Raw genomic sequence first — 9849 nt, forward strand, 5'->3', positions numbered from 1 at the left:
GGGAGAATTCCAAAGCTTTTTGAATAACTTATCACTCCACATTTGCAACACCTATGTAGTTCAACTCCGTGCCACCATGCCTTCATGAAGCGCCGCTCCACCACTACCAACTTATTGGAGCTAACATCTTTTATCACGGATGGGTTCCGGAATGGCTTACAAACAGACGTCATTTGCACTGACTTCAGTAAAGCACTTGACTCTGTTAACCATTCGCTTCTTATAAGTAAACCCAGTCTTTTGGGATTCCCAACTGATCTTATCTGGACTTCGGGCTATCTATCTGAGAGAACCCAACGTGTCTTCTTTAAAGATGTTACCTCGCGTTTAGTCCGCGCAAAATCCGGGGTGCCCCAAGGAAGCCATCTTGGACCCCTACTTTTTCCACTAACAATCTTAAATCGCTTATATTAAGCGCCCTATCTGTGCAACACTCTTCCCCGTGATATTTATCTCCTACTCTTCGCTTAAACTATCCTGCGATTCGAGCCGTACGTTACGCGGCAGCGTCCCTCGGTCGGTTGGACGGGAGGTGGCTGCACGTATAAAGTGGCGCGAATTCGGAGGATATTGGAGAGTAAACTGCTAAATAATCAACGCGGATTGAGGCCGAATCTGCGGGCCAGAAATAAACTTGGCAACGATCGGGAAGATGGCAGAGAGCCGAGTGCGAGTGGGCGGATCTGCTGCAGCTAGCCTCTGGGGAGGAAGGAGGGTTGGGAGTTCATCGCTGGGCTTTGTTTGTTGTTTTTGCGGGAATTTCTCGCCCGCTAATTTATGGCCCGCTCGCTGACTCTCTCTCTCTCTCGGCCATGGCGTGCGTGCGAGCGGGACAGGGCGCGGCAACTGGTTACGCACAGAAATCAAATCGGCGTATGCTGGCAATTAATTACCGCTCCCCCCGCCCCCAGGCACTCATAAACAAAACAAACACAGATGGAACTCTAGAGACTAAGAATGGCCCGACTTTCGCTTTCCTCCGCGATGGGGTCGTCGGGCCCTCGCAGAGCGACGGAGAGAGGAGAAATTATGTAATTCCCGAGTTCGTGCTACTTAAATAATAATAACAGTTAGTGCACAAAAAAAAGTGTAGCAGCAGCACCCACACCCACACCCACTCGACTCGACTCGACTCACCTTCTGTGCTTTCTGTTGTTGCTGTCGTCTCTCCCGCTCTCCGGGCTGGGCTCTGTTATTGGCGCTGCTGCCGAGGGGGCTCATTCATCCCGAATGTTTCCATTTTCCATTGATCCTGCCGTCAGGAGCGCCGCCCCGCACCCGAGCAGGAGCCTGCTGAAGGGGGCACTATCAAATAACTCGCGGGCCGAGCGACACTTTGTTATGATTTCATATTACTCTGCGACGAGCATTAGGAACTGGGGGAAAGCACACTGGCACACACACACTTGCACCCACACCGACGCAGCTGCGACCGGCAAGCGCTGTTGTTGTACGCGTGACGCGATTTTCGAGGAAATCGCCGCGAAGAAAGCCAACTCTGTGGGCGGGGCAGGCGCTTCCACTTCCCGACGCCACTTTCAGGACAGCGATTTTCGAGGAAATCCCAAAATCCAAACGGCGACCAAGCGATTCACGTCCGTCCGCGTCGACGGTTGGTGAGAAAAAACATTTTCCCCAACTGCTTCTTCATCACTCGCGTTGTTTCAAGTGTTTTGGCTCGAATCGAGTCCGGTTGCAGTTGCGCCCGAGCGAGAGGTGACTATGGGATCTGCTATAATCCTCTCGCTCCACACGACATGTTGCGTTGTTGGGATCTGCGCCAGAACGAGAGATCCGACATTCCGTCCCTGTCCCGTCAACCGCAACATGTTGCGTCGAACAAGAGAGCCAGAGAGCGAACCGGTAACGGTAGAGCTTAAGCTACAAAACGATTTCGTGAAGCATACTTTTTACAACACTTATTATAACCGGTGTCGAAATGCATGACTTTCAAATAACTACCGTTGATATTCATCTTCTTTATTTGAAATCGGTGCGAATGGAACTATAATATGGGGGAACGTGAAAGCCTTACAACATAAACTTATTGTTCTTCTCAGAGAGGTGCTTCGAGGAGCGCTTGGCGTCGAGGAAGAGCGAGTGCACGTCCTCGATGTCGTCCTTCGTGATCTGGTTGCGCCCATTGACCTTGCACATCTGGTGGGCGGGAGTCAGCAGCTGGACGGCGTAGCGCAGCGTGGAGCTGGTCCCGATCTCGCTCAGGCGCCCAAAGGCGGTCTCCTCCAGCTGCAGGCCCTCGGTCTGGGCGCGTAGCTTGATGATCTGCTCCATGTCGGCCGTGGAGTACAGCAAAGTGCGGATGATGAGCAGACGGTCGAGCAGATCCAGAGGAATGCCGTGGGGCGATACTATGTCGGTGGTGCCACTGAAAGAGAAAGCATGTTATTCAAATTCCTAACCTGAACTGGAGCAAGTGGGGCACTTACCGAATGACACAGCGTCCGCGATTGGTGGCGAATATAACAATGGGAGCTATGGGCGACTCCAGGGACTTGTGGAGATAGGTGAAGGTCTCCAGGTCCAGCATGTGGATTTCGTCGATGAAGAGAACGCCGGGCACGAGCTCTGCTATGCCCTGGTCAATATACTTGTTCACCACCTTGTTGATCTCCATGCGCAACTTGTCGGTAATCTCGGTCTTTTTGGGCTTCATCAGCTGGCCCATCATGGAGAGCACGTCCTGGCCGCCCTGCGGACGAGCGTTGGCCACGTCCAGATCATGCAGAGTTACGTCCTGGATGACCTCCTTCTTCTTGTGGACGTCTCCCTTCGGCAGGGGCACGTACTCCTCCGTCTCCAGGTCGAACTCGGTGGCAAAGGTGTCACTGCGTCCTTGGCGCTTCACAGCACCGCTGTTTGCTTCTATGTAGATGACGTCGCCCACATCGACCTTCTCCTTTTGTAGAGCATCAAAGATACTGGGGTCCAACTTGAGTTGCTTGGTGCCCTTGGCGGTTTTCAGGCCAATGACCACGTTGCTAATGGTCTTCCCATAGCCGCCCATGGGGTTCTCGGATTCCACGGGGGTCAGCTCGGTCACTTCGCCCTCGTACACCTCCTTCGTCTCGCGAATTCGCAAGCCGATGGAGCGGCGGAAGTTCTCCATGAGGACCTCTGTCTTCTTGATTTCGTTGCTGAAGACCTCCGAGCCGACCATCGGGCAGAAGGGCACTTTGTTGCCCAGCTCCTGCGCGATTGCCAGGGCAATGGCTGTTTTTCCGGTTCCGGGCGGACCGGCGAGAAGCAGAGCCCGCCCTGCCATTTTCTTCGACTTGATCAAATCCACTACGATGCCGGCCGCCTCGCGGGCCGCCTTCTGACCCACCAGTCCTGCGGCGCTCTGAAGGGCAGCTCCATTCTCGTCCAATCCCAGTCCCTTCACGTGGCTGTGGGCTGCGATGCGCTGGGTACGCACGGTGCTCTTGACTTCCTCGATCTTCATGCCTCTGTATGTCCTCCTGACGCGGCTGCTTTTTACTCAATGAAGGGGTGGAGGTCCGGGGTTGAATCGATCAAGCAAACAGTTTTTGTAACCAAGTGACAAAAGTTTGTTTTTTGTTTGCCGGCAAGTTGAAATTGGAACAGAAGCACACTTTGATTCGATAATAGGGATGGTCGGAAATATTACAAAATATCGATAGTTTGGTATTACATTTTTAATTTCAGTATTGTAAAATGCCAAAATGATGAAAAATTCCCTCAGAAAATGTACCAAGAATTTCCTTTTTTGGGTTTTATTAATCATTCGCGGACGGGTCACATTGTTCAAAATAAACAAACCAAACTGGATAAAAACATAAATAAAATACATTTAATATCCAGCCATGAGTTGTAACTACGCGGAGGGCCTTTCTGCGTATGACAACAAGGGGATCCTGGGAGCCCCCGAGACATTCGACTCGGACGAGGAGGTCTCCTCCAAATGCCGGCAACTGGCCGAATGGATAAGACAATCGGGTCATGTGGTTCTGCACACGGGAGCGGGAATCAGTACGTCAGCGGGAATACCCGACTTCAGGGGACCACGAGGCGTTTGGACCCTGGAGGAGAAGGGCGAAAAACCAGAGTTCAACGTTTCCTTCGACGAGGCGAAGCCGACCAAGACCCACATGGCTATTCTCGCCCTGGTGGCAAGTGGCCACGTCCAGTACGTTGTCTCGCAAAACATCGACGGACTGCACCTGAAGTCGGGTCTGGACAGGCGGAATCTTTCCGAGTTGCACGGCAACATCTACATCGAGCAGTGCAAGAAGTGTCGGCGCCAATTTGTTAGGTCCTCGGCGGTGGAAACCGTCGGTCAGAAATCTCTGAAACGGCCCTGCAAGTCTTCCACAGACGCCCAGGGGCGAAGCTGCCGAGCGGGAATCCTGTACGACAACGTATTGGACTGGGAACACGATCTGCCGGAGAAGGACCTCGAAATGGCTGTGATGCACTCTACCGTGGCCGATCTGAACATCGCCCTGGGCACCACCCTGCAAATCGTCCCCAGCGGGGATCTTCCATTGAAAAACCTCAAGCTTGGCGGAAAACTAGTCATTTGTAATCTCCAGCCTACGAAACACAATAAAAAAGCAAATCTCATAGTTTGTGGCTATGTGGACGTGGTCTTGTCGAAGGTCTGCAAATTATTGGGCGTGGAGATTCCCGAGTATTCAGAGTCTTCCGATCCCACCAAACAGCTGAACCCCGCTGAGTGGACTATCGCTGTGAAAAATGTGAATAGCTTCCACAAGGAGTATAGGGCTAAGGTGAAGGACTCTAAAATAGAAGCCAAACACGAACCTAAGGCTAAGAAAACTAAATCCCAGTATTCTAACTAAAAAATACAATCCATTTTTGGATGATTTAGTAACTATTATAGTTAAGTTGTGAAAGTAATCTCATTTTAAAATAGAATTAAATGTTACTAATTTTATAAAAAAACTAAAGCTTGCAACCTTCTTTGAAACAAAAGACTGCAAAACGACTATTGAAAAAAATATAATATGAATGATACAGAGCTGATCGATTTGAAATAATTTATTTTTAAGTTGACTAAAGATTTGATTAGAATTAGATCTAAAGATACAAGATGTAATACAATACTGTTTTTTCAAGACATTTTTATACTTTTTTTTACGTTTTTTATGTGCGAAATTGCATTCTTGCAATGATATATTAAATCTCAAGCCTTGCAGTTGGCATTCTCGAAAGCCTGAGCTAGGGTCTGGTAGTAATCCACCAACTCCGCCATGCTCACGTTGGCCAGCAAGTCGTTGATCTTGGGAATCATGTAGTTCTGGTACAAGAAGTTGGTAAGACCGGGCTGCATCTCCTGGAGAGCCAAGGGCGCATATGTGTTCATCACACGGTTCCAGAAGTTGTTGGTGGAGATGTTCCAGAGTGTGTTCCTGTTGTCCATTCGCACGCCCGCCAGGTAGACCGACTGCTGGAAGTCGATGATGCGGAGGCCGGACGAGTTGGTCTGACTATTGGCGAAGGAGTAGCTTCCCACAAAGCGGAGGTCGATGAGGGCCTCGTTGATCACGGCCTTCTGGCGAATGGGAACCTTGATGCCGCCAATGTTGATGAACCCCTCCACATCGGAGGAGCCAAGGAATTGGATCTTAGGGAAGAGAAGGTCGTAGGCGGCTTCGCCCGTCTTTCCGTAATCGCTGGCACTCAGTACCTGGAAGCCGTCCAGTCCCTCGATGCGCATGTTGGACACATTTCCCACCACAGTGTAGTCGTCGCTGATGTACTCGAACTCGTAGAAGGGTGTCTCTAAGGGGGCCAGCACCGGGATGCCGTTGAAGCCGCAGGGCATGATGCTTCTGAAGGCCTCCAGGAATCGGGTCATGGACGAGGTGAACTGCGCACTGCCCGGTTGCTGGACCACCGGAGTGGCGGAGGTGACTGACAGGCCTACGATGGCCAAAAGGAGGACTTGGGAGATGGAAGCCATTTCAATGCTGGACTGCTTGCCGAACTGAAGGTGAATGGTCAGCTATCGAGGAGAGCTCGCTTTTATAGGGGGCCCTTATCTGCGGCCGCGGTGTGCGACTTAAAGGGATATTGATCGATTGCATATCGATGGAATCGCATGTCCGCGTACATGACTCACCCATGCTCGCGTGGCTCCGGGGGTTTCTTAGCCATCCATCGTTTGCCTAGCACTAGATAAAACTGTACAGTGTTTTAATTACAGTTCCTCCAACTACAGTGCTTATTGATCAGTTTTTATCAGGTGGGTGCATTAGACTTAATTATCACCAGTTAACTGGAAAGATATAAGACCATAACTTCAAGAGTGTCCGCTCCAGAACGATTCAGTTCGCATTTGACATGTAAATAATTGATATACTTGAACATTTTTTTACGGAAATTTTATTAAACAGTAATTATCAGGGGGATTGGGTTTTTCTTAGTACTAGAGTTTCTTATAAGTCAGGTAGAATGGGTGGGCAAGTGCACACCAGGTGCTTGTCGCCGTAGGCATCGTCGATCCTGCCCACGGTGGGCCAGATCTTGGCATCAGGCTTTACAAAAATCTGGGAAAAAACACAAAATGTGAATCTTGGAACAGCTAGGGAGAGGAGAAAAACTTACAGCTGGGAACGCGGCTTGCTCCCGAGAGTAGGGACGATCCCACTTGTCGGATATAACCTGGGCCTGGGTGTGCGGGGCCATCTTGAGGGGATTCACCGCCTTATCCATGCGCCCCGCCTCAATTTCGGCAATCTCCTCACGAATGGAAATCATGGCATCACAGAATCGGTCCAGTTCCTCCTTATCCTCCGATTCGGTCGGCTCGATCATCAATGTTCCTGCCACTGGCCACGACATGGTCGGGGCATGGAATCCGTAGTCCATCAGGCGCTTGGCCACATCAACCGCCTCGATGTTGGCGGTCTTCTTCAGATCTCGGATGTCAAGAATGAATTCGTGGGCCACCAGCTGCGAGTTGGGCGCCTTATAGAGGGTCTTGTAGTGCTGCTCCAGCCGCTTGGACATGTAGTTGGCGTTCAGGATGGCCACCTGGGTTGCTCTTTTCAGGCCTCGACTGCCCATCAGTTTTATGTACGACCAGGAAATGGGCAGGATGGCCGAGCTGCCGAAGGGAGCGGCGGACACGACTCCGAAGCTGTGCTCCTCACTACTCAAAGGACTGATGACAGGGTGTCCCGGCAGGTACGGCGCCAGGTGGGCTTTGACTCCAATGGGACCCATGCCAGGACCGCCACCACCGTGGGGAATGCAGAAGGTCTTATGGAGGTTGAGATGCGAGACATCGCTACCATAGTCTCCGGGGCGACAGAGCCCCACTTGGGCGTTCATGTTCGCACCGTCCAAGTAGACTTGGCCTCCGTGTTTGTGGATCAGGGTACAGATATCCGCCACGGTCTCCTCGAAAACTCCCATGGTGGAGGGATATGTTATCATCAGGCAGGACAGCTCGCGGGAGTGCTCCTCTGCTTTGGCCCTCAAATGGGCCATGTCGATAGATCCGTTGGACAATATCCGAATGGGCTCCACCTTCATGCCCGCCATCTGGGCAGAGGCGGGATTAGTTCCGTGGGCCGAGATCGGAATGAGACAGATGGTTCTGTGCCCCTCGTTGCGGTGCTCATGATAGCTCCTTATGGCCCTCAGGCCAGCGTACTCTCCTTGGGCTCCGGAATTGGGCTGGAAGGAAATCTTATCGTAGCCTGTAATCTCACAAAGATCTCGCTCTAGTTCGTTAAACATCTGATGGAAGCCCTGGGCCTGCTCCACAGGAGCGAAGGGATGGATGTCAGTGAAGTGGCGGAAGGAGCACGGCATCATCTCCGTCGTGGAATTAAGTTTCATGGTGCAGGATCCGAGGGGGATCATAGAGTGCACCAGCGAGATGTCCTTGTTCTCCAGTTTCTTCATATAGCGAACCATGCGGGACTCGCTGTGATAGCTCTGGAAGATGGGATGCTGCAAGAAGGGCGAGGTACGCAGGAACTTGGAGTTCTCAATCGAATTCTTCAAGACATCGCGACGCGCCAGAAGCTGCTCCACACTGGTGTCCGCCTTGAAGACCCACAGAAGATCATCCACATCCGCTACGCTCACCGTTTCGTCCAACGCCACTCCTACCGTACCGTCTTCCAGGTAGCGGAGGTTGATCCGCTTGTGCTCCGAGCGCTCTTTTAGATCCTCAATTTTCAAGTCTCCGGAGAGCCTAATGTTAAGCGTGTCAAAGAAGTTATTGTTAACGACTTCGTGGCCCGCACCCAGAAGTCCAGTCTGCAGCGTCAGGGTGAAGTGGTGGATGCGATTGGCCATGGCTTTGAGGCCCTCCGGCCCGTGGTAGATGGCGTACATGGCCGACATGTTGGCCAGCAGAGCCTGGGCCGTACAGATGTTGCTGGTGGCCTTATCTCGGCGGATGTGCTGCTCGCGGGTTTGCAAAGCCAGGCGGTAGGCGTCGTTGCCGTCCATGTCTCGCGTAACGCCTATCATGCGACCTGGCATCAGCCGGACCAAGCTCTGTTTGCAGGCGAAGAATCCCGCATGAGGTCCGCCGTATCCCAGAGGCACGCCCAGACGCTGGGAGGTGCCTACGGCGATATCGGCTCCAAACTCTGCGGGGGGACGAAGCAAAGTCAGCGAGAGAAGATCAGTGGCCACCACAACGAGTGTCTAAAATGGGAAAAGGTAATTACAGCTCATTCCATTAATCTTTTTAAGATTTTTTAACGTACGCCATTTTTCTTCGCCAGAGCTGCAATGTCCTCGAAATCCTTCACATCTCCGTAGGTATCCGGATACTGGAGCAGAATGCCAGCTAGCTCGCGGCTGGGCAAATCGGCCTGCTCAATGGCACCCACCACAACCTCCAGCTCCAGAGCCTCGGCACGAGTCCTAACCACGGAAAGGGTCTGCGGGTGCACCCGGTTCGAGAGGTACAGCTTCTTCCGCTTGTTGTGCCTGGTGGCCAGGCACATAGCCTCAGCAGCGGCAGTTCCTTCGTCCAGGAGCGACGCATTGGCGACATCTAGGCCGGTGAGGTCGGAGACCAGGGTCTGGTAGTTCAGAAGCGACTCCAGACGGCCTTGCGCTATTTCCGGCTGGTAGGGTGTGTATTGAGTTGTCCATCCGGGATTCTCGAACATGTTCCGGATAATGGTGTGGGGCACATGGCAGTTGTGGTAGCCCATGCCGATGTAGGACCGCCACAGCTGGTTCTTTAGCGAGATGTCGCGGATTCGACGGATCAGCTCGTGCTCGTCTGGGGGCAGAGAAGAAGGGGAAGTTGTTGTCACCCAGACGTACTTGGAGGCGGGCAGCTCAGCGATAAGGCGGGGTCTTGTGAACCCGGGCTTATCGCCCGACTATCAGCGGCCGCGAACACGCCAGGGGGTCCGGTTGCCTCACCACGTCGTTTATTTCGGGATTAGAAAACAGCATCTCTACTTACTCAGGGGTTTGTCCAGGTCGAGATCGCGCTTCAGCTGAATGCTCTGGGGCACGGCCTTCTCGGTGAGCTCAGCCAAGGACTAGACGACAAAAACCCTTTTAGGTGAAATGATGACGTTGTAATCGGGCCTTACCTTATAGCCCAATGTGTCCAGCATAGCCACCACATCCGTCTTACGAGGCCCAATGTGACGACTGGGAAAGTCGGACTTGGTGGGGAACAGTACCTCCTCCACGGGGGTGGTGGCCAGGTAGCGGTGGCCGCACCTCATCAGCAGACTGTGACTGCTTCTTCCCAAGAATCGCTGCATGGCTGAAGAGAGTAGGTTTCCAGGGGACGTCCACACCACGCGGATTTCAATCAGTGACTGATCTCAGGCCCGAGGATTGGGGAGC

The 9849-nt window shown here is 52.4% G+C and overlaps 5 protein-coding genes across 6 annotated transcripts in view; 1 reads left to right on the plus strand and 4 right to left on the minus strand.

Moving 5' to 3' along the window:
• The window catches only part of LOC6500245 (serine/threonine-protein kinase par-1), a 39705-nt gene extending 38065 nt beyond the window's left edge, over positions 1 to 1640 (minus strand). Inside the window, exon 1 of one of the 2 annotated variants that reach the window (XM_014910952.3) lies at positions 1138 to 1639. The gene's annotated coding sequence lies outside the window, so the exon portion shown is untranslated. Of the gene's footprint in view, positions 1 to 1137 lie in introns of both variants that reach the window. The other variant, XM_044718351.1, reaches the window with a different exon arrangement.
• A 319-nt stretch (positions 1641 to 1959) lies between these two features.
• LOC6500244 (ruvB-like helicase 1) lies at positions 1960 to 3646 on the minus strand. The gene is made up of 2 exons (XM_001952918.4): positions 2448 to 3646; positions 1960 to 2386 (listed from the first exon to the last, which is right to left on the minus strand). Exons 1-2 carry the CDS (start codon positions 3461 to 3463, stop codon positions 2032 to 2034), a joined length of 1371 nt encoding a protein of 456 aa, XP_001952953.1. The 5' UTR covers positions 3464 to 3646; the 3' UTR covers positions 1960 to 2031.
• An 86-nt stretch (positions 3647 to 3732) lies between these two features.
• On the plus strand, positions 3733 to 5124 carry LOC6500315 (NAD-dependent protein deacetylase Sirt6). The gene has a single exon (XM_001952919.4). It carries the CDS (start codon positions 3846 to 3848, stop codon positions 4842 to 4844), a length of 999 nt encoding a protein of 332 aa, XP_001952954.1. The 5' UTR covers positions 3733 to 3845; the 3' UTR covers positions 4845 to 5124.
• Positions 5125 to 5188: 64 nt separating this feature from the next.
• LOC6500243 lies at positions 5189 to 5968 on the minus strand. The gene has a single exon (XM_001952920.1). It carries the CDS (start codon positions 5966 to 5968, stop codon positions 5189 to 5191), a length of 780 nt encoding a protein of 259 aa, XP_001952955.1.
• Positions 5969 to 6366: 398 nt separating this feature from the next.
• On the minus strand, positions 6367 to 9845 carry LOC6500242 (glycine dehydrogenase (decarboxylating), mitochondrial). Its single transcript, XM_001952921.4, has 5 exons — positions 9588 to 9845; positions 9455 to 9533; positions 8739 to 9265; positions 6613 to 8676; positions 6367 to 6554 (listed from the first exon to the last, which is right to left on the minus strand). The coding sequence occupies exons 1-5, from the start codon at positions 9762 to 9764 to the stop codon at positions 6444 to 6446; spliced, it is 2958 nt and encodes a 985-aa protein (XP_001952956.1). The 5' UTR covers positions 9765 to 9845; the 3' UTR covers positions 6367 to 6443.
• Positions 9846 to 9849: the final 4 nt, after the last annotated feature.

Source organism: Drosophila ananassae, chromosome 2L (genome assembly GCF_017639315.1).
Source record: "Drosophila ananassae strain 14024-0371.13 chromosome 2L, ASM1763931v2, whole genome shotgun sequence".
Classification (NCBI taxonomy): Eukaryota; Metazoa; Arthropoda; class Insecta; order Diptera; family Drosophilidae; genus Drosophila; species Drosophila ananassae.